At 44.7% G+C, this 24,212-nt stretch overlaps 2 protein-coding genes across 2 annotated transcripts in view; both read left to right on the forward strand.

The window, feature by feature from the left end:
• The window catches only part of cul3b (cullin 3b), a 36,863-nt gene extending 24,521 nt beyond the window's left edge, over window positions 1-12,342 (forward strand). Inside the window, exons 7-16 of the mRNA XM_083637151.1 lie at window positions 434-579; window positions 2,207-2,383; window positions 3,143-3,313; window positions 4,441-4,548; window positions 4,854-4,978; window positions 5,353-5,449; window positions 8,119-8,253; window positions 8,621-8,807; window positions 10,202-10,347; window positions 11,260-12,342. Coding sequence (XP_083493277.1) covers window positions 434-579; window positions 2,207-2,383; window positions 3,143-3,313; window positions 4,441-4,548; window positions 4,854-4,978; window positions 5,353-5,449; window positions 8,119-8,253; window positions 8,621-8,807; window positions 10,202-10,347; window positions 11,260-11,391 — 1,424 coding nt within the window. The 3' untranslated portion in view covers window positions 11,392-12,342. The remainder of the gene's footprint in view (window positions 1-433; window positions 580-2,206; window positions 2,384-3,142; window positions 3,314-4,440; window positions 4,549-4,853; window positions 4,979-5,352; window positions 5,450-8,118; window positions 8,254-8,620; window positions 8,808-10,201; window positions 10,348-11,259) is intronic.
• A 1,719-nt stretch (window positions 12,343-14,061) lies between these two features.
• Window positions 14,062-23,862, forward strand: fam124b (family with sequence similarity 124B; the record flags this gene model as incomplete). Its single annotated transcript, XM_083636799.1, has 8 exons — window positions 14,062-14,135; window positions 14,557-14,588; window positions 14,776-14,961; window positions 15,983-16,363; window positions 17,222-17,418; window positions 19,649-19,838; window positions 21,145-21,595; window positions 23,820-23,862. 8 exons carry the CDS (start codon window positions 14,062-14,064, stop codon window positions 23,860-23,862), a joined length of 1,554 nt encoding a protein of 517 aa, XP_083492925.1.
• Between the last annotated feature and the right edge of the window lie 350 nt (window positions 23,863-24,212).

A 24,212-nucleotide genomic window follows, 5' to 3' on the forward strand; every position in this document is an offset into this window, starting at 1 on the left:
ACATCCCTGGAGGGGATGACATGAGGTGAGTCTCATGTCATTTTTGAGCCATGAGTGAACCGACTAGACGAGTGTAGCCCAGAGAATTCTAGTAAGAGAGTGGTGCCAGCGGAGGTCCAAAATGCGTAACTCAGTAGCCAATGAACAGCCAGGAAGGAGGCTCGCGCTACGTTTGAATGCTAAAATAAAGCTGATAATATACAATTTGATTCTTTAAACGTCTGACCCTTTCAAAGTACATCACAAACGGTCCATTTTGCTACAACTTGACAGCGCTGCTTAATCCAGAACATTACCTGACATTGGGGTTCAGTCTAATTTAAAAATCCACCTCACTAAAGGAGAGGGTGAATTTCAGCTGAACTCGAGTGCCCAGTCCTTTTCAGTAAGTTTGTGTGTGTGTGTGTGTGTGTGTGTGTGTGTGTGTGTACAGATTTGGCGTGCATGTATAAGCTGTTCAGCAGGGTCCCCAACGGGCTGAAGACCATGTGTGAGTGTATGAGCTCGTACCTGAGGGAACAAGGCAAGGCTCTGGTGTCAGAGGAGGGCGAAGGAAAGAACCCTGTAGACTACATCCAGGTAAGAGGATCGTCCATTTTACACCTGTTCTCCTCAGTGTTGGAACGGTCAGTCACTTGGTCACTGCAGCAAGAGCAGGGGGGATTTGAACAGTGTAGCTGCCTTGTTAACACACACTATAGTAGGTGTGGAACTCTGTACAAGCCTGCAAAGGCTTCGTTCCCACCTTGCACAGATTTGTACCTAAATTTGTGCTAAACAAATAAACTAAACTAAACTATGACTTACCCCATAATTTGTGTGTGAGACAGGTGAAAAAAGACATGTCTAACCTCTAGCTTTGTTAAAGACGCTGTCATATTGATGGCTTCAGAGTACCACAAAGTCAAAATGCTAAAGAGTAAACATAAACTGCTCATTTAAAGTATACCATCAAATTAAGACATTTTTTCCAGATGTTGATGCATAACTCTGAAATGGCACTAGAGGGCAGCAAGCACAAGGAATATAGTTTTTGCTTAGCATCTTCTGACGTCTTCTATGCACTTGGAACTCTCTCCCTGGCCCAATTCCAAACCAGCCCCTAACTAACCCCTTGCCCTCGAGACCCTCCCCCTCACGTGGAGGAGGGCTCGCCATATTAAGGGCCATCCCAAACCAATTAGCGGGAGTGTAAGTGGACTGTTAAACCCTTTCACAGCGAGTCTGCATCGATATAGACTCGAACGTCACATAGCAGGAAGTGCACCTGCAACAGAAGACTGGCGGAAACGCTAGACAAATGTTAAGTTCCGTCTATCTACTTGATCAAATATTTTTTATCATTCACACCTTTGTTTTCCCCACGGTGACTTTACAACCTCAAACACAATCCTGGAATGTGTGCTGAAGTTTCAAACTAAAAAAGGAGAGTATCACTTTGTCCCTAAGGTCGCTTGACTTGTAGCAAACCCATAAATGCCTTTTTGCATGCAAACAACAGTAGTCACACATTCCACATTCACATTTCATTCTCATGGTTTGTGTGTTTACAGTGACAGTAACCTGTTATCATTGCCTCTCATCAAATTTGAAACGGCAAAACATGGTGCTTACCAGTGCCACAGTCAAGTCACTATATCTCGAGTCAGAGTCAAGTCCTGAAACACTGGTGATGACTCCTTCCACATCTTAAAGTGGCGAGGGCGTCCCATAGTTTGTCAATTAATTTTTTACCCTCCCCATCCCTTTGGGGTGACACTTAGTGATGAAGTGGTTTGAGGTTGATTTGGGGTGACACACAGAGGCCATTTACACCTGGTGTTAACATGTGTTTTCTGTGATCAGATTGCAATCAGATTGTGTTTTATCACTTGAAAGTACATGTGTAAACACCCCCAAAACGCATTGAAGAAGGATTGCCATCTGATCGGCCAGACCACCTCCGGAGGTGGTCAGGGATGCATTGTGTACACATTGAACACAAGTGTGTAAATGCAATGTGTCCTCTCAATCTGGATACAGCAACTGTATGCGGATTGAGAGGACACCCATTTCTGCCATCAGATTGCAATCAGATTGCAATCTCACTTAGTGATGAATTGGGTCCTTCTCTCTCTTTCTCTTCCCTTTTCCTGTGTGAATCGCTCTCTCTTTCTCTTCCATCCTTTTCCTCTGACCCATGCTTTCCCTTCCCTCCTTCCTGTAGGGGCTGCTGGACCTGAAGTCGCGTTTTGACCGCTTCCTCACGGAGTCCTTCAACAACGACCGGCTCTTCAAACAGACAATTGCTGGCGACTTCGAATACTTCCTTAACCTCAACTCCCGCTCGCCTGAGTACCTCTCGCTCTTCATCGACGACAAGCTGAAGAAAGGAGTGAAAGGGGTGAGAACCTCTGACAGACGCATCCCTTCACACACTGTCCAAACTCGCAACGAAGATTTATTTTGTGACGTTTCGCTCTCTGACCTTTTTCAAGCAAAAAAAAACGTCTGAAAAAGGTCAGAGACCGAAACGTCACAAAATAAATCTTCATTGCGAGTTTGGACAGTGTGCCGGGACTCCCTTTTTCCATTTGATGAACGCTTCGTCTGTGTCCGACGCACCTGCCTGGGAAAGAGATGTGCGGAGCTCTCCTTCTAGGGCACACTCTATAGACATCACTGGCCTGTTTCATTTAGGCTTTGTCACCAAACTGTCATGTTACCCTTAAGGTCGCATGCCAGACCAGCAAGCAGCATAATGATAGCATGCCACAGAGTGTGGCAAATTACTCTTTGATTAAGAGTCAGTAGAAGTAGGTTAGTGGAACAAACTGGCAAGCTAACCAGCTATTTTACTCCTTTGTTTTGTTGTTATGTTCTTGCTCTTGTTCTGGGTACTTTGATACTATATCTTTTTGATGTGTCAGTATTGCACAGTATTTTATTCCTATGCTACAGTCAGCTGTACTTGAGAATGTTTTGGTTTGGGAGGTGGTCACGAACTAGCTGTGAGATAATTTGAAGTGTAAACTGTTCCAGTGTTGTTGATCAAATGTTGTGATAGGATTACTGTGCTACAATAATGATATGCATGTGACCTTTTGCCTGCTCTGCTTATTGGCCGTTTGTAACCTGACCCTGTGTCTTTTGTTGTGATCAGCTGACGGAGCAGGAGGTGGAGTCTATACTGGACAAGGCCATGGTGCTGTTTCGCTTCATGCAGGAGAAGGATGTGTTCGAGCGCTACTATAAGCAGCACCTGGCGCGCAGGCTGCTCACCAACAAGAGCGTCTCGGATGACTCTGAGAAGAACATGATCTCCAAGCTCAAGGTGAGAAGAACACGATCTCCAAGCTCCAGGTGAGAAGGAGGAGGAGGAGGAGGAGGTGGAGCGTAATGTAGCCGCGCGACATGCATCAAGCAGAGCCCGTTTCCTAAAATAACGAGATTTCAATCAAGGTTTCTGTTGAATAAATTATTGAGTCTTGGACTCGGCTCAGTCGCTGTCTGTGAAACATGACCTTAACATCAAACCTCCAACCTCAAGGTGAGCGGGAGTAAGAGCTGCGTCAAACTGCATGTCCGTGATCATCCAGCTCAAACACATACAGCAAACGTTTTGTTTGTGTTTGTAGATTTTCTGTTTTTCCTCGGTGCATTAGAACAGCTCATAACAGAATCACTGTCCCGGGAGTTTTCAGCGCATCACAGCTCACAGTAAAAGGTTTTATTCCGTTTGTTGAGAAACCCTGTGTGACTTTGTAAATCTTACACAGTGTCATATGTGAAGCATTTAAGATTTGTTCCATATACTGAAAACAGAAGATGGAAGTTTAGGCTAGAGTTAATATGAAGTTAAGAGTAGCCAACAACAGCCAAAAGCAAGTAAATAGTCAATCTGTCGAGCGCAGCCACAGCAAAACCTGTTCTCAATGAATCCCTTCCATCCTGCTTTGGCCACTGAGACCGATTGACAAGTTGGTTTAACAGTAGAGATGTAACGGTATGAAAATTTCACATCGTGATTATCGTGAGCAAAATGATCACGGTTATCGTATTATCACGCTATTCACGCTATTCGGCTGTAACTGTAGTAACTACAGTTACTACAGTAACTGTAGTTACTACAGTTACAGCCGAAACCATCAGCAGGTAAAATAACACCTACTCTAATTTGTCTGAAAATAAGAAAACTAAAAACCTAATTGAAAAGAAGACAAAAGGAACCTAATTAATTTTTCAGTATTTACCATGTTTTTCAAAGCACTGTAATCACGGTAACACGGTAATCACAATACCACGGTTTTAATGATAATGAAAATGTGAAACGGTACGGTTATCGTAAGGAATTTTATCACGGTTATCGTTACATCCCTATTTAACAGCCTGAATGTGAGGGTTGACATACTGTAGACTGAATATGAGGGTGTCTTGTGTCTTGTGCTCCTTGTTGCTCAGACCGAGTGCGGCTGTCAGTTCACCTCGAAACTGGAGGGAATGTTCCGAGACATGAGCATCTCCAACACCACCATGGATGAGTTCAGAAACCATCTACAGACGACCGGGGTGAGGAGGCTTCTTACACAACAACTTCTGCTAATGTCATAATAATCAGCCAGCTTGTTAGTTTAAATGCATGTGATGTGATTATGCATCTAACTGTGAGTAATCAATTCTTGGAAGTTGTGAATCGATTCAGAATCGTGGAAGATAAGAATCATGATTCTGTCATGAATCGATTTTCTTTTCCGACACCGCTCACTAGAAGTGAGCCGCCGAGTGTAATGAAATCAGCACGGTAGTATAAAAGGTTGAATCAATAGAACACCGACTGAGACGTTCTTGTGCTGCTGCATGTTGTCCGACCTCAGGTGTCATTGGGCGGGGTCGATCTGACCGTGAGAGTCCTGACCACCGGCTACTGGCCCACACAGTCCGCCACACCCAAGTGCAGCATTCCCCCTTCACCGCGACATGCGTTTGAGGTCTTCCGAAGGTGAGGCACTTCCACACTTTTTGTACGGGCTCCGTACGGGTTTTTGTTGCTGATCTGTGTCTATGATATTGGAACTGTTAGTACAGGGACTCCTGAAAATGTTCATCCTGATCCACATGAGCCATTAAAGTCTTACTAAGTGGAATCCCACCAGAAGTAGACCTGCAACCTATTTTGGCTCCTGATCCGTACTTGGAGATAGAAGGTTTCGGCTGTTTGTAGTATTTGAATTCTCATTAGTTTGTACCAAGCCATATAATCAAGGTATTAACTAATCATCCTTGGGCCTGTTTCAATTGTCCTTATTTTCTAGGTAAGTTGACTGTAATTAGACGTTAACTGGTGGCGTGACTCCCCTCTTTTTTTCCTCCCAGGTTTTACCTTGCTAAGCACAGTGGCAGACAACTCACACTCCAGCACCATATGGGCTCTGCAGACCTGAACGCCACCTTCTATGGTCCCATCAAAAAGGTATTTGTGCCACCTTAAAGGGGAATATCAGCACATTTCAGGTTTTAAATCGTATTTTGATGCCATAAGACGGTTTCTGTGTGCATGAGCAACAAAACTATTGTTCCCCCTTGCCAGAGACAAATGTTTTATTGTAACGTCTACTCTGTTAAGTCACGACGTGAATGTACAGTGTATAGTTCCATAGAGAATTAATGGAAAATTAAAAAGCTGAGAGTTTCAGGCTGTGCAAAGTTATCGCAGTGTTGTTGCCAGCTTTCAGGGGAGAGCTGTTGAGGTACATAAATATTGACTAGTCTGTAAAAAATGATTTGTATATCATACCGATTTCAGCTTTATAGCAATTTCTTGAAGCTGTATGTTACATGAGCAGAGAGAATATGCATTTGCATGCATCAAAATTATATTCTCACACAAGTTCTATATTAATGTGTCAAATATCTTATATAAGCTGAGGATGTTGTGCTGCAATACATTAACCCATTGATACCTGATGCAGCATTTTGCGTGTATATCCCTAATTTGCGTGTGTATCCCTTAAGACCGTCTTAAGGGATACACACACAAATGCTGCATCAGGTATCAATGGGTTAAAAACCCTGAAATAAAATGCTTAGTCAGTGTAACTAATTGATTGATCACTCGTATGCAGGGTCCAAAATTAGCCCCAGCCACCAGCCAATTGCTGGTAAATTATGCAAGTGGCTTGTGACATCACTGATGCAATAACATTTAATGAGCAACACACACACACACACACACACACACACACACACACACACACACACACACACACACACACACACACACACACACAAGGAGGTCACTCACCAGCCAAAAAAACCAAGGTAATCTATTGAGTGGCTGGTAAAATTTGAACATTCACTAGCCATTTGGCTGGTGGTCAAAAAAGTTAATTTTGGACCCTGCTTGTATGTTCTCATCTTCATGATAGATACACAGCGAGCTAACAGAAAACCAAATGCAGGCCTCCACCTCATGTTGTTGTAGGGGATTATGAATCATGTGTTTGTTAGACCCCATTTACAACTGGCATTAAAATGTTTTGGGTGATCAGATTACAATCAGATAGTGCTTGACCACATTAACCTGATTTGCATTTACACCTGGTGTTAATATGTGTTAACATGTGTCCGTGTCCACATTGCAATCCGATCAGGCAAGCTCGCGTGCTCGATGCCTAGGCTCGTCCGCTGTGTGGCCTCGCCCGTAGTTCGGCCTCGCCCTGCCCTATTGGCGCGTGCAGGTGTGTGTGACCTGACAGAGCTGGATTTTCTAATTAGGCTAATTAGCTAATGATGTGATGTCATCAGTGATGTCACAATGCCTCCGTGTGTGTGTGTGTGTGTGTGTGTGTATGTATGCATCATATGATATCACTGATGACATCATCTGTGTGCGCGTGTGTGTGCGCCCTTATGACATCACTGATGACATCACATCATTAGCTAATTAGCCTAATTAGAAAATCCAGCTCCGTCAGGTCACTCACACGGGTGTCCTTTACACACCCTGAAGGTTTCAGCCTGATCGCACGTAAAACGGCATAGCTGTGTCCGAACACAGAACTTGAAACAGACAAACAAAGTCCACATACTCAGTTGTATAGATAGATGTGGTCACAATGTGTCCCTGACCACCTTCGGAGGTGGTTTGGCCGCTCGGATCACAATCCTTTGTCAATGTGTCTTGGATCCATTTACACCTGTCCTTTCATGTGGTCAAGGACTATGCGATTGCAGTCTGCTCACCCAAAACACATTTCAATGCCAGGTGTAAATGGGCTCTTTTGGCCCAATTCCACAGCAGCTAGTAGCGCGGTCCCGCTCCGCTCGACTCGACTTTTGGTCTCATCCCACTGTCAAAAACCGGCCCAGCTCGGTTTGATTTGAGGCCGAGTCGTGCTACTTTTGGTCCCTGCCTCGTCGGGGTACTTCGGGCTGGCGAGTAGGTCCCAAATGGTGACGTAAAACTCTGATGGCTACTGATTGGTCAGAGAGAATCGTGTTTACTCTGTCTACTGACTGTCAATGCAATGCTGGCGGCTGCATACCAGTTTAGTGGTCTTACCTTATCTTCTGTTATGTATATTTCCATCAGTATTTTGTGTCGCTGCCTTCACCTCCGGTGAAATAAAATCGTGGCGGGTGTTCAATTGTCTGAGAAAAAAGTCGCTCAGGGAGCTCTGTAGCTGAGTGGAGGCTGCAGCGCTCCGCTAGGCCGCAGCGGGTGTTTGGAAGCCCCGGTCTTGCCTGGTGAGAGGCTGCGGGGTAGAGGCTTCACTCTGTTGCGCCTCTCCCGTCCCCGCACAGCGCAGCGCATGCCTGTGATATCATTCTCTTGGCCGATTGTCACATTTGCCCATGTATACTGTAGGTCATTTAGAGGCACCAGTATTTCATAAACAGTTTAAAAGTTCTGTGGATGGATTTAATTGTAACGTTATGTTATAGCCGAAGGGCAGATATGCGGTTGCTATTTTTAGACGACCAGCTGTGGGCGGGGGTGGGTGGGGGCAGATGATCCGCGGTGGAAGCAAAACGTCCATAGGGCTGATACGATTAGAGCCGAGTGGTGACGAGCTGTACAGGGCAGTAAAATGTGGTGGAAATGAGCCTTTGTTCTCTGAACTCTTGCCGTGTCCCCAGGAGGACGGCTCAGAGGTCGGGGTGGGCGGTGCCCAGGTGACGGGCTCCAACACCAGGAAGCACATCCTGCAGGTCTCCACCTTCCAGATGACCATCCTCATGCTCTTCAACAACAGGGAGAAGTCCATGTTTGAGGTACACAACAGTTTGTCTACTTACTGCCCTATCAGAACGCAGCACAGTGTGTGTGTGTGTGGTGCTTCATCCAATGTCACAATGACAGCAACTCTGTCCCATGACTGACACCCAAGTATCACAATACCTCCTAGCATCAGAAGTCCATACCAAAGGGTACAAACAACCATCTGTAGATTGATATTGGATGATAGCAACAGTTCAAACAGAATAATGGATCGCCTAACAAAGTGATCAACTCTTATCATAGATTAGCTTTTAAACACAAAACGCTTGGGATTTCTAATAGAAGTTCCTAATTTTTATATCCTGCGTTTTTTTTGTGTGGTATTGTCATGACCCCAACCCTGATCTTTCCACTGTGCAGGAGATCCAGCAGGAGACGGACATCCCAGAGAGGGAGCTGGTGCGGGCACTGCAGTCGCTGGCGTGTGGGAAGCCCACTCAGAGAGTTCTCACCAAGGAGCCCAAGTCCAAGGAGATCGAGAACGGCCACGTGTTTACAGTCAATGACCAGTTTACCTCCAAACTGCACCGGGTCAAGATCCAGACAGGTCAGTAACATCAGTGAGGCCTACAAGATCCAGACAGGTCAGTAACATCAGCGAGGCCTACAAGATCCAGACAGGTCAGTAACATCAGCGAGGCCTACAAGATCCAGACAGGTCAGTAACATCAGCGAGGCCTACAAGATCCAGACAGGTCAGTAACATCAGCGAGGCCTACAAGATCCAGACAGGTCAGTAACATCAGCGAGGCCTACAAGATCCAGACAGGTCAGTAACATCAGCGAGGCCTACAAGATCCAGACAGGTCAGTCACTGTGCCCCACTTTCCCATATCTTTCTCCCCCCTGCGTGGCAGGCACACCCACGCGTTACCCTCAGACTCTGACAAGTGCTTGTGGCACTCACACTGTTATACACTTACACACATCCAGACATACACACAACAGTACACATTTTATAACAGTCATCATGAGGACCGCAATGGAAATAAGCTGTTAGCTTTATTGCGTTTTTATCCTTTTGATAATGGTGGGCCTGTGTATGTATATATGTATATTGTATATACTGTGTATTCATTATCAATAAAGAACTCAATCAATCAATCAATCAAAAGTCAGTAACATCAGGGAGGCCTACAAGCGTATGACAAGATCCAGACAGGTCAGTAACATCAGCGAGGCCTACAAGCGTATGACAAGATCCAGACAGGTCAGTAACATCAGCGAGGCCTACAAGATCCAGACAGGTCAGTAACATCAGGGAGGCCTACAAGCGTATGACAAGATCCAGACAGGTCAGTAACATCAGCGAGGCCTACAAGCGTATGACAAGATCCAGACAGGTCAGTAACATCAGCGAGGCCTACAAGCAGCGTATGACATCTTAGGAGGAAAGTCACATGATATTGCAGTTTGTGGCTAATGAGCTATAATAACACAATAATCATTGCAGTATTGCAGTCAACAGGTACAGTATACACTGACTTTTTGCCAAATAATGCGCAATTGAACAATTGTATGACAAGAAAATTGATAGCAGTTTCACCTTATGTTCATTATTTAGTGAACTATGGTGTTTTGGGGACTTTGCTTACCTAGCTCATATAGCATTCAATAAACATAATGTGTGCCACAGCATTATAATGTACTGTAGGAAATGAAAAAAACGGTTCCAACTCTTCCACCAATCGCCGTGTCACACTAGGTTAACCCATTGATACCTGATGCAGCATTTGTGTGTGTATCCCTTTAAGACGGTCTTAAAGGGATACGCACACAAATGAGGGGCATACACGCAAATGCTGCATCAGGTATCAATGGGTTAAATGATTCTGGGAACTTACGTGGTAAAAGAAGTGTGGTGGTGTTCAGGGCTTGGTTGGAGCATGTTACGGTGCTGGTCTGTAAACATGTCTTCTTTCTTTTCTGCGCTCCTCCCAGTGGCTGCTAAACAGGGCGAGTCGGACCCAGAGAGGAAGGAGACACGACAGAAGGTGGACGACGACCGGAAGCATGAGATCGAAGCTGCCATAGTCCGCATCATGAAGTCCAGAAAGAAGATGCAGCACAACGTACTAGTAGCAGAGGTCAGTTAGCGCAGGACCCCAGACAGCTAGCGTCTTACTACAGCATGCGCCGCTTATGTAGCATGTGTCATGTGCCAGTGGGAGAGATCACTAAATTAATATATAGTATTCAAACATCTACACAACCACTTCTGAATTAGGCATGGGCCCGACAAAGGTCTTATGAGCAAAATGGAGAAGTTGGATTTTAAATTTCACTATTTGAGAATTGAATCTGGCTGCCCAAATAGAAAGGTACAATGTCTCCAAATGGACCTCCAAATGGCTTTTTGGAGACAGTTAAATGTTCTCCTTGTGTAAGCTGTTAAATTAAATGACACATAATAAACTGTTGGATCATTTTCTGGATATACCCCAATATATCCCAGGGGGGCCCCAAAACTCCACTTTGAGAACCACTACATTTTGCTCATTGAGGAAATGATAATGAACTCAATACAGAGGAAATAGATATACAGTACTGATCATACAGGAAGTCTTTTTTTTTCTTTACCTTTATTTAAACCGGGAGAGCCATTGAGAGCACACTCATTCAAAGATGCCCTGACCACAGCACATAAAACGCTTACAAGTTTACAGTACATATAAAGTAATAAAAACGGACAAAATTCATAGCGCACAACAACCTGAAAGGCCAAGGACATCGCCACAAGGGACAACAACCAATTCAAAGAAAACACCTGCAATCACATTCCTCTCAGTCAGTCAAAGAAGATCTAAATTGATGAAACGGGACCAGCCTGTCCAATGTCATATTCCTTTGGAGTGCATTCCATTCACGTGCAGCATAGTATCTAAGCCCACTCCACCAACAAGTTGGTGATGGTTCTGATAATAAATGTGGTAAAAGTGATGGCAATGAGGTGAAGGTGTCATGCTGACTGTGCTCCTGTGTTTGTCGTGTCTCCCCAGGTCACCCAGCAGTTGCGGTCACGATTCCTCCCTAGTCCCGTAGTCATCAAGAAGCGCATTGAAGGACTCATTGAGAGAGAATATTTGGCACGAACGCCAGAGGACCGTAAAGTGTACACTTACGTAGCATAGAACAAGTGAATTCAATGAAACCTAACACCGAGTCAAGAGAAACTGAGAGCCTTTTTTGGACTGCTATGCGTTTGAAAGGAACTTGGAAGCGCTTTCATCATTGGTTCTGGGAAACACTGGGAAGCTTAACTTTTCTTCCATAAAATGTGTAAAAAAAAAATCATTCAAAAGACAGGGAAGTTTTCTAGCGATAATAGATTTCTTCTGCTGAGAGAGTTGAATGGATGGGATCTAGCTTTGTTACAGAGTTCCTGTTTCTGCTCTGTTTCTCATGTGGCCTTTGGAGAGAATTGGTTGAGCCCGTTAGCCACTTAATTGCATTTTGTTCCAAGCAAAGGAAAGAGGAAGGAGCGTTAACAAAATAAGAGACGTGTTACTAAGCGAGTGAGCGGCAACATGGAGACCAAGATAATATTTGAATTTGCTCCTCTGTTTTAAATGTTGATGTAAATGTGTTCCGTTCGTGTTCCGTGGCATCAGGATGGCTGTACAGGTTGTCAGACACTATTGGCCTTTTCCTCCAGGGGGTTTTAATCACAGACGAGGGCCAAGTGTTCACTGCTACACACCTGCTTTGCAACAGCAGTCAAATACATTTTGAGTACTTGGAGGGGGGGGGGGACATAAACAGTGCATATTTCATCTTATGTTGCAAAAAAACGTCTTGTTTTTGAGTTATTTTGTGTGTGTCTGACAATGGAGTACCGCAGGGGTGACATATTTGTGTAGGCCAACCCAGAAGTCATTCACTTCCTGGTTCCCCCCTCAGGAAGTCGATGGGATTTTTGTATGGGGGATTTTGGCTAAATGCCTGAAAATTAGGTCTGTGGTTAAAGGAACACTCCGCCCATTTTCAACCAGCTTTGTATCATTAGAACATCAGTAGTATATCAGAAAACTGTAAACGGTTTTGAAGTCTGTCATTTAATTTGACAGTTATTGAGTGTTAAAGTGTGGACCAGTGACATCACTGGTCCACACTAACTCAAATTAATAACTCATTAACTCAAATCAACTCTCAATAACTGTCAAACTATTCATCATTCATCTAGTTTGACAGTTATTGAGAGTTGATTTGAGTTAATGAGTTATTAATTTGAGTTAGTGTGGACCAGTGATGTCACTGGTCCACACCTTAACACTCAATAACTGTCAAATTAAAAGACAGACTTCAAAACCGTTTACAGTTTTCTGATATGCTACTGATGTTCTAATGATACAAAGCTGGTTGAAAATGGGCGGAGTGTTCCTTTAACTAAAGTTTATTTAACTGCGAACTTTGTGTTCAGCAAGATCGTCTTAACAAATGAGGACCACTTTAATGAGGTCTTGGCACTCGTCCCTGCGGTACTCTGTATAAGTGAAGTACACCTCACATAGGTCAAATATCTGATGCCATATTGGTTGGAGAGATGAAGCAGTAGCTTCACAGCATGCTTTTATCTAATGGATCAAGCAGGGGAACAAGTCTGAAGTTCTGTAATTGGTGTGTGGTCTCTCATGTCACCTTCTTCTGTTCTGGCCTTCTGTATCATTGGCTCAACACACAGCCAAGAAAATATGTCTCCTCTCTTTAAATGGAAGGTTCCTGGCAATGCAGGTTTCAAGGAGGATTTTTTTCATTCTCAACTGCATTTTGAATGGATGGAAGTTTCCAATCTAGCACCATGTTCTAATGTGTACAAATTGTAAAATAATTGTTATTGTACTCACTGCTAAGGTGGATTGTACAGGGCCTTGTTTTCATCATATTAAATGTAGAATAAAGAAAATCAAGGGGTGGTTTTTACGTCCTCTTTCATGAGAAAGCCGGTACATGTCTGAAATACTTGTCTCTCACCATAATGAAAGCCTAATGCTAAATGGTAAGCCACAGTCCAAATGCATGTTCCCAGGAGGAGCTTTGCAGACCTCTGAAGTCTGCACTATACAGTTTATTACACCATGTTGAGGTTGAAGTGCTACTTCTGTGCCTCGTAAGAAAATATGTTGCGTTGAACCAACGTCTGAAAATGGGTAGCTTCAGTTTGAGAGAGAATTATATAGGAAACCCGCTTTCCACTTAGTTCCAGTAAAATGCGCATGTGCGTGTTCACCACACTATACCATAACGATATAAGTCTTGTCAAAAGAAAGGGGGTGTGCTGCTACAAAAGCGACATGGACAACAGGCCTGTAATGCTCTTAACACAGTATTAGCAGACGACCTGTTTAATTCTCAGGGTCTCCTCTGCACTTTAATTCTGTCCAGCCCGTCTGGACTGTCTCCCCTTTGTCTTCTCATTATTGTTAGACGCCTGCCATCTGCTGCTATTACAGACGGCTTTAGATTTACTAGTCCAATGGTTCCTTTCGCCTGTTTGGACTCTCAAACAGGCTCTCAAATGTATTGATGTACTATCAATTCATTCTGAAATGGACTAATTGTTTTTTAGTTTTGTAGATCTTTTTTTTTTATCTGGTTCCCAAATTCTAAAGAGGGAGATAATAACCTAACGGTAACCTAACGGTACATGTTTGCCTGGTGACGTCAGCGTCCCAGCGAGAGTCACCACCAGTTTGGGGGAGAGGAAAATCAAACGGGGCATTTCATTTGGACCGGACCGGGGGAAGGCTGCACGATGTACATTCATTACTTTAGCGCTGTTTGTGTCCAGAAGACGGTACCAAATGCTTCGAAGAGCGGCCGTGTTAAAGAGGACCAATGATGACGAGAACGTGGAGTCCGGGGCTGAAACTGCCGAGTGAGTGAGTGAGTTGTTGTCGCAGATCATCAGGCTAACTTCAGCTAAGCTAGCTAACTGCTTCATACAATGGTACTGAACTGTGTTTGACTGTATTCTGAAGGCACTGACACATCTCATGTACCACCTCTACTGTTGATTCAACTTTTGAGCACTCTTTATATAGCTTTCTGCGATTTTGCAGAAAGCTAAAAACAGTTGTTTGCATTTCCCCATAAGTTAGCCTTTCCTTTCTTTTTCTTCTTTAGCTTAGGTTTGCTAACAACAGAGGTAATGTGTTGTCATGGTGACCAAAGAGACGTACCTACCACCACCACCACCACCACAAAAAGGCACACCTCCACCACAAGATGGAGACAGATTTTTCCCCCTTACTAGTCTACTCTAAAATGTTTGTGAAATTATTTGTCTTATTTTGTAGATCTGATTGCAGTAGGATGTCATCGTCTGGCAGTAAGTAGTGTCCCCTGTCATATAACTTGACATGTTTTATTCTCACACACCCCACACACACACACACACACACACACACACACACACACATATTGTACACATGCTGCCTTAGTTTATATATTCGTATACATTTGTCTTTGTGTCTCTGTGTGTGTGCGCGTGTGTGTGTGTGTGTGTGTGACCCTAGTCGAGCTGATGGCCAGGCGGGTGATGAGCGTCCATCTGCTGGCCAACCCAGGAGACTCTCTTCTCCTGCAGCACACGCTGGACCGCCTGCTGCGCTGGCTGTGCCCCAGCCTCCGCATCTTCCACGTGTCCGAGAGGGCGTCCCCGCTCCGCCACTACAGCCGCTCCCGCCTCGCCGCGGTGCCAGGTAGCCTGCACTACACGTGCTACATATTGCTGCTGGTAGATGTTACACTGATGTCTTGCAGTGCCAGAACCTCTCATCACAGGATCACAGGGATAGCTTCTACCCAACTGCTATCCGCCTCGTCAACGAGACCTGAAAGCCCCCACAAATAAGGACTTTATCCATGGACATTATCCTACGGATACTTAAAAGGACTTTTACTTGACATCTTACATGGACATTTACATCAACATTGTACATTATCCCCCCCCCCCCCCCCCATTATATATCACTAAAATGACTTTACTTTTTACATGGACTTCTATATGGACCACCATTACAGTATACTGTACCACTTCAAAGGACTTTTACTTTCCACTTTACAATTTGAGATCTGTTCTGTTTGCTTTATCTTCTGCTATTGCTGTGATCGCTGCACTGCATACTGCACTAAGACACATTCCTCGTTTGTAACATGATTACTCACTATGGCTATTCAATTAATCGTGAATCTAAATGAAAATCTTGCATCACACCTTTTCAGGTCTTTCTGTTTTCCTGTTAATGACCGTGCCTTTTTATTTATTTGTAGAAGTTTTGGAATGGATGATTTCAAGAACTAAAAGTCATGGAACCTACCTGAGCATGGGAATGATCAAGTCATTTCATTAAAAAAACAAACAAACACGGAAATCATTACTGTCTGGTGCTTGTCTTTTGTCTATTTTATTGGCGGGATGCAAAACCCTCTGAATAAACAGATAATAAACAAATGCCCATGCATTTAACATTTGGTATACTTGCACAAAGAGCAACAGAACATTGTGAACCTCATATTGGAAAACAAGAGTTGTTCACAACGAAATGCTCCCATTCAACCTTCTGTTCATAACTTCCTGAAAGCATGTACTCTGAAATGAATATTAGCTGGTATAAACATGTCATCCCACAACTAGATTCACTTAACTCTTGCTTGAATTGCATCTACATTCATGTACAGTTGATTTAATATCCTTTCCATATTTCTTTGTTGAAATTTCAGGCTACCCTTCTCTGGCCATCACCTTCTTCCTCCACGAGGCCTACGGGGAAGAGCGAATCCTCCGTGTCCTGGACTTCTTCCAGCGGCCGCCCTGGCAGTACCACCACACAGAGACCGCAGGAGTCCACATCACCTCCAGCAGCTCCCCGGGCGACGCCCTGCTCCGGCCCTACCTCCTGCCCAGCCGTGACTTCTACAGCCTGGGCGGGGGCATGCCCGTGTGGGGGGTGCGTCCGGTGCACTGTGGAGGGGAGATACTGCGGGTGACGCTGTACAGTGCATATGACAATTATGAGGACGCAGTGCGGCTCTATGAGACGGTGCTGCAGCAGCACGCGGAGGAGCAGAAGTCGGGCTTCTGTTGGTTCACCCTCCACTCAGGTGAGTCTCTGATATCTGTTGGTTCACCCTCCACTCAGGTGAGTCTCTGATATGGGTCACCCTCCACTCAGGTGAGTCTCTGATATGACCCTCCACTCAGGTGAGTCTCTGATATGGGTCACCCTTCACTCAGGTGAGTCTCTGATATCTGTTGGTTCACTCACTTGAGTCTCTGATATCTGTTGGTTTACCCTCCACTCAGGTGAGTCTCTGATATGGGTCTCTTATCGATTTTGACAATGTTGACTTTATATATAAGGATGGGTCACAGCGGGGCGTCTGGGTAGTGTAGAGATAAAGCACTCGCCTACCACCGCGGAGACCCGGGTTCAATTCCCGACAGCGGTACTACCGGCTTGGTCAGACGTTCCTACAGACACGTGATCCTCCCATGCGCCACATCCTGCGGGTGAAAGTCCTCGCTGTCAGGTGAAAAGAAGCACCTGGTGAGTGACTGCACATGTATCGGAGGAAGCATGTGCTAGTCTACGGCTCTCCCCAGATCGGCACGGGATGGAGCAACGAGCAGGACAGCAGGTGGAATTCGCCGAGTACAATTGGGGAGAAAATGGGACAAAAAAATCTGGGAGGGGGGAAATATATATATATATATATTTAAAAATAATATGGGCCACAGTGCAGAAAACATCTACACTCGAGTGGAACTCCCTGTGGCACACTTTCACTTTCACTTTCACCCACGTGAACAAAAGTGTTGAACAGACCGACCGACCGACATTGCGACCCATAGAGCCGCTGCTGTGTCAGGGTTAAAAATGTCGCCCAACACATCCCCCTCCATTCCATTCTACTGTGCTATACTCCTCTCCATGGTGCCCCTCTCTGCTCCCTGCACAGAGCCTGGCCTGTGCCTGCAGCTGGCCCTGAAGCAGCTGACACCAGGGCTTCGGGTGGAGCCCTGCAGCTCCGCCGTCTTACAGTTCCAGGTGGAGGAAATCGGCCAGCTGGTCCCGCTGCTGCCCAACCCCTGCACCCCCATCAGCACCCTGCGCTGGCAGACAGAAGACCTGGATGGAAACAAGGTTCTCTTCCAGGTACACGTAGTGTGTGTGTTCTTTTACCCCAGAAGCAATACAATGTGAGGACAGGACAGTGTCATGGCACCTGCATCGTTTGGATGAAGACTGAAAGTGCGTTTAAATGTCTGAAAATGTGCATGTGTTCGAAGTTGCGCTGTGTTTAGACATCATTGTTCAGTCCATGCTTTTTAATTGTAGGTTTTACATGCAGCACAACAACTCACTGTTGTGTTTTTTACAATGACTCGCCATGTCTTTTAGTTTGTCCTTGTCTTTGTCTGAGATAAACATGGTGGATGAAAGACTAGTTTCTTGATTCATTCATGCCTTGTTAAATGTTCAGATAGCGTATGTCATACCTCCGTGGTTTCCTCAGCCCGAGGCAGCCCTGTAAACACACAGGCAGCGCTCTCCTGGATCACTTCCTCTGTGATTATCTCACAGCAGAGCAGACACCGTCCAAAGAGCTCAATCTTTGTTCATTGTCTTTGTAAAACATCTGGATTTGAAAAGAGGGGATTTTGGAACACGTTGTTCAGTGCGAGTGCTTGGCCAGAATCCCTAGTAGGAGAACTAGTTAGCTTTTAGGGGAAAGCAGCGCTCGTATGTCAAGTGCAGGGATAAGAAGGCAGTTTGCCTCAGGATTTCAGTTTTTTCTCGTTGAAGAATTTCCATTCATTTCTTATGAAGAATCCCGATTTATTCTTATGCATTTTAATGTCATGAATTTTCTTCTTTCGCCACATATTCCGACCTTTTATGAATTGCCCTTATCATGTCCCGAGATACTTCACAACAGTGGTTCTCACACTTTTTTGGGGGTACTTGGCAGTAACCCCCTTTCCCTGATTTCTGAATCCAACTACCCCCTTTACCCGACTACAACATATATGAGGCAATGAATGAAGAATATAACATTACAAAATAAGAAATGGAGTCAAAGAGTTGCAATTAGTGCCTCCTGAGCAGATTTATTTTAATGTTTCATTTATTTTCATGATTTATTCTTACTTTTTTGTGTTGTTGTCCCCTGTACCCCCTGTAGTACCTCCATGTACCCCTAGGATTACACGTACCCCAGTTTGGGAACCACAGCTTTACAAGTACATTTGTTTGCATCATGACAGAAGATACTACATTAAATTCCCACGCCTAACATTAACCCTAATACTAGGGATGGGGCCGATCCGATCCAATATCGGTATCGGGTGCCGATATGGCACTAATTCATGGATCGGATTTTTGCAATTCCAGCGCGTGCCGCACAGCTGGCCGTAATTTGCCCATGTATAATAGTATCCTTCTTTGCCTTGTATATTTTCTTAATTTTGTCTGTTTTTGCAAGGTATATATTTTTTTTAAATCTTTAATTGGCCAAATCTTTGCCTATACTGTATATTCAAGAAAAATATTGGTATCGGCATAATATCGGTATCGGCAGATATCCAAATTCAGGTATTGGAATCGGATCGGAAGTGAAAAAAGTGGATTGGTGCATCCCTACCTAATACATTCATTTTATGTGTGAGAGAAATCGTGATCCATACAAAATACTCAAGTCAAGCCTACTAACTTTTTCCTCACATGCAAAATTATTCAATCGATACTCAACAAAATAGCACTAGTTAACAATTCACTTTAAAAGTAATCATCTATCTGGGACCCGTTTCTAGCCTCCTTCGATGAGGTGACTCACCTGCCTGGTCTCTCATTGACCCCTTGCGTGGGATCCCATGCATAATATCTCTTACAAGCACATAAGCACCTTGTGCTGCTGGTAGCACCACGTTGCAATATTGAATGTCGATAATATATGTATGCTTTTTTTTCTTTTCTTTTCCTGTGTCTGAGCCTGTTCGTTTGTTTTGTTCGTGTATCCTTCTGGAAAAATTAAATATAAAATATAAAAAAAACAAAATAGCACTAGTTCAACAGTAGAGACTCAGAGAGAAAAATACATTATTGTAATCTTCCTGTAATAATGGAAGTGCAGTTTTGTTGTAACTGTGAAGCTGTGTGTTGTGTTGTGATGTACGTGATTTGTTGGTGTAAACTTGAAAAATCCCATAAATAAATCATAAAAAAAAAAAAAAAAAAAATGGAAGTGCAAAGGCATGTGGCGGACTCAAAGCTTCCAAAGGAGCCATATGTTCGACGCCTTTATGGTCATTCTCTCTCAAAGTTGCTTAACGTTAATCTCCGAGCTAAATGCTAATCTGTCTCCTCCTGTCCTCATGTGCTGCAGGTGAAAACCCCGGCTGAACCTCAGCGACCTCTGACCTGTGCTTTCCCCCCGAGCTGCCCCTCCTCGGTGTCCCCTCGCGGGCTGCAGCTCCGCAGCTCAGGACACTCTCCCAGCCAGAGCCACAGCCTGCAGCCCTGCAGCCTCACCCCTCCTCTGCCCAGCCTGCAGCCATGGACCGCACACAGGCAAGGTAACTGACTGGAGGAACGTCAAGGGTTAACTATGCTGCGTACATCAAGTAGCCTACTGCTATATTGCAACTAGAGGGAAGAGGCAACTTTCTTCACTATCCTCCCGGAATCGTCCTGAAATGCAATCTAAATCATCCCGAAATGAATGTGGGCTGTCCTGAATTTAAAATCTTTGTTTTTCTACATTATCATTAGATAAAAACATTCAAAGTAAAATAAATAAAACGTCATATAAAATATACATAGTGTATGGCATATTTGTATAAAAAAAAATCGCTAGAAGATGACTTCATATGACAATTTGCATATCAATATGCACTTGTTATGCACGCCGCAGTGCAATGTAGCACGTCTTATTAACTGCTGACCCGGGCCAGTTCCGGTGTGCGCCGGTAGCAGTTACAAGTGGACCCGATCCGGTACCTGCTCTCAGTGGACGGCTTTGGATTAGACAAGCAAGTGGAGAAAACCGGCATCAGCCATACCAATTTATTGCCGAATGCTTTGGGATTCAACAGCTTCATATTGCTTCCCATGGTCAGAAAAAGTCGCCCGATTTATCGCTTTTGAGAAATAAAGTCACCAGAAGGGTCTGAAAGTCGCTAAGTCTAGTGACAAAATTCCGCAAGTTGGCGTGTGTGTGTGTGTGGTGTGTGTTGTCAAGGAGGTTTAATAAGAACTGTGTGCTACACAAAACATGCAATCAGTTTCATTTTCATCGGTGTTCATTGTAACATTAGCATTGATTGTATAGATTTTTTTAAATCTCGTTCCCAAAATGAATTTACATCCTCATCCTATTCTTACCAGCGCCGGGACGACAGGAGGTGCTTAAGCTCGAGCCCTGCTGTCAAGGTCTCCTAATCACTACAGCACCCATCTGCCTCCCAAAAGACATTGAATCTAATGAGGACTTGAGTCATGACAATATTCTGTCCTCACTCTACCTTGTCCATCATCAATGTATCTCAGAATCATTTGCAATTCACATGCAAGGTTTCATGTACACAAGACCTGAATCAGAATAAGTCTGAATGAATCCGTGATGGTGGTGACTCCAACGTGGAACATTTGCCATCTGTGTGAAGTCTTAAGAAGTGGAAAGTAATGTAACCAGTCATTTTGTTTATTGCTGCTATTCAGCGGCTTGAAGTGAATCGGAATGTTCTACTTTTAGCAGAGAACACACAAGTCGACTTTCATTTGATTTCCATGTGAGTTTATTGCATGAGAAACTGTGAAGACGTTTTTAATGGTGCGGTTTGGTGGCATTTTGCTCGACTGTCCTTTTGTTTGTTCCTATAGGCCTCAGACCCCGCAGCGACCCCGGCCTGGAGAAGCTGTGTGGGGGTGGAGGAGGAGGAGAGAGCCTGGGATCAGGAAGCTGCTGCAGCACGCCTCCGGGCAGCTCCTGCTACTCGTCCCAGCGCAGCAGCCCCGCCCCCGCCGCCCCGCCCTCCAATCAGCACGAGTCTCCTCTGCGCCCCTCCATCTCCTGCTCCCTGTCCCATCTGCTCCTGGAGGAGGAGGAGGAGGAGGAGCCTGAGATGAACGTCGACACGGGAGTGCCCGTCTCCTCTCACTCTCACCACACGGTGGTCCACTCCATCACCCGCTCCTCCTCCGTGGACCTTCTGGCGAGCTCCCGCTCGGAGCGGCCCGCGGCCGTCGGCGCCTCCGCTCTGGAGAGTCTAGCCAAGGAGCTGAGTGAATGTCTGCCCGGGATACACACGCTCCCCCCTCACACACACACGCTGCCCCCTCACACACACACGCTGCCCCCTCACACACACACGCTGCCCCCTCACACACACACGCTGCCCCCTCACACACACAAGCTGCCCCCTCACACACACACGCTCCCCCCTCACACACACACGCTGCCCCCTCACACACACACGCTGCCCGCTCACACACACAGGCAGGGCTGCAGCAGCAGGACAGGAGCAGCTGGACAGAGCCCCTCCGGCCGTCACGTGGCGGAGGAGACGGCTCGGACTACAGTGGAAGCCTGTGCCAAGCCTCCGTCAGCACGCGCGCACAGGGAGGAGCCAGTGGATGAGTTCTTCATCTGAGCTCCTCCTACCGTGTGGTCATAACGATCACAGTGCAATGAAAACACATCACGACCGAGGAGACCGCAACACAAGGGAGGAAGAAGAAGATGAGAAGCACATTGAGGAGAGGATTTGAAGGTCGGGTCAAGTTCTGCAAGGAGGAACACAGAGGTCACAACAACCTCTGTTCTGCAGATGACGAGTTCCACTCCAAAGCGTCACTCTTGATTTCTACGCTTTGACTTGTCCCACAAATTCCCTCAGTGTAAGGGCATAATTGACCAATCCTACTCTTGCTGGTTCCAGTGGCAAGAGAGTGTTACAACTTCAGTGATATTTTTGTGACAATGCCAGTAATAATAATAATAATGTTGAATGTCTAATGTATTTTTTATATAGGCCCAACTAATGATTGTGCAGCTATGATGGTAAAATGTAGCCCTGTGAATAGCAAAAACATGAAGCAAACGTGCTGTATGTGATTGTCAGTGTATTGATGATGACGCCAGTCTAGTTTTTTTGTACCGTCGTTTAGAGAAGTTAAATGTAGCCTCAAGATCATGTTCTTCAATCTTATTTGTGGGATTCCTTTGAAAGGGGAGATGATCTCCGATGATCTCAGTGTGTGAAGATGTTATTGGGCCTGAATGAGATCCTGAATGGGAATTGATCTCTGTGTGATTTAGCCTAATTGCTCGCCTCAATGAAGCACTGTGGGTCCATCTGTGTGCCAGTTCAGTTCTGACACCGGCCTTTGCTTAGTGTACTGTAATTAGCCTGGTGACTTTCGATGACATTTATTTTACTGCACTTCAAAACGGATCCTTGTCATAGTATTCTGTTTGTTCAGTTGTGTACTAAACACGTTATTGTTGTTAACTTTACCTTGCCAAATTACTGTTTTGAAAAGGTGTTACAATCTGATATGGAAAATGTACTGTTCTCCCACAATGTATATATATATTTCCCCCCCTCATATGTAGTATAGCAAGGTTTTATAAATAGCTATTTAAGGGGAATATCTTTGGGCTTCCGGCACAGTTGGACTATCGGATCAGAATGTGTAACATTTGTTTTTAAAGTGGAGTCTCAAAGCCAGTTCAGACAAAAACGACCAAGCCTAGCACCTCAAACATGGCTTACTCTGACCTTACAGTAGTAAGGTTAGAGGTTACTCTAACCTTACTTGGAGTTACTAAGCCGAGGGATCAGAGGACTACAGTGAGGGATTAACCAAAGTGAAATGAATGCATGTGTTGTAAAGTGGAATTACCATGGGCTCAGATCAGATCATGTGACAGATGGGAGTCAAAGCCACAGCCTTTTGCACGGTGCTCACGATCATCACCACAGAGTGATATTAGCTTTTCAGAGATAACAACTGCGATGGAAATTGTTTTCGTGAAAGGAAAAGGAAAAGACGATGCATTTAATAATCACTAAACCTCGTCTAGCTGTTTCTTCAACAGCAGCAGTCTGAAGAATGGCCCTCTGAAATCAATTCACAGATGAACTGCAGCTGGTTCATTTTGCATCCTGATCAGTGCTCGATCAGATCAGATTCACAATGTGATGACAGACGGTACGGTACGAGCTGCTCAGTGTCCAACAGGAGACGACTGGGAAGCTCCGCCTCCCAGTAGTGGTTGTGTTGTGTGTCACTGTTGGGTGTTGCTGGAAAAGGGCGAGCGTGCACAGTCAACTTTCCCTGGATGAATAAAGTTTTTTCGAAGGATCAACAAACTGTGGCTATTTTGTGCTTTAAATGTTCCGTGAAAAATCTTGGTTAAAAAAAGTTAAACATGAGATCCCGCTGTAAAAAGTTCAACCTGTGTGTGAGACAGGCAGAGGCAGGTTGAACTTTTTTTAACCAAATTCTGTTTTTTCTCTCTCTATCACTCTGCCTATGTCTCTCGCCCACAGGAAACCCAGGGTACCAGTTCAGAAAGTCCCTGAAAACCTGTAATGGTAGAAAGAAATATTGAATTTTTAACATGCAGAAGGCTATTCCAGCTCCAAGGACAGTGCAGATAATCATATATATTTTTTTATAATAGCACTAAATAATAAATTAAGTTAAATGATATTTACACTAAAGTCAGGCGTTTTCATCACATTCTTTATGTTATTTTCCTTTAACTTGTGCTTTTTTGTCTTCCATCCATAATTTATTTGTATTTGAATAAAAGTGGAAATAGGCATAACAATCTTCTTTTAGTTTTTATTACACTTCTAATTAATTTGAGCATATTAAAGTGGGCCGCTAGGCGTAAACAGCTGGTGACGTAAAAGACAGGGGCGGTGCTGTAGTCTCCT

The sequence above is a fragment of the Poromitra crassiceps genome (assembly GCF_964638095.1).
Source record: "Poromitra crassiceps genome assembly, chromosome: 5".
In the NCBI taxonomy this organism is placed as follows: Eukaryota; Metazoa; Chordata; class Actinopteri; order Beryciformes; family Melamphaidae; genus Poromitra; species Poromitra crassiceps.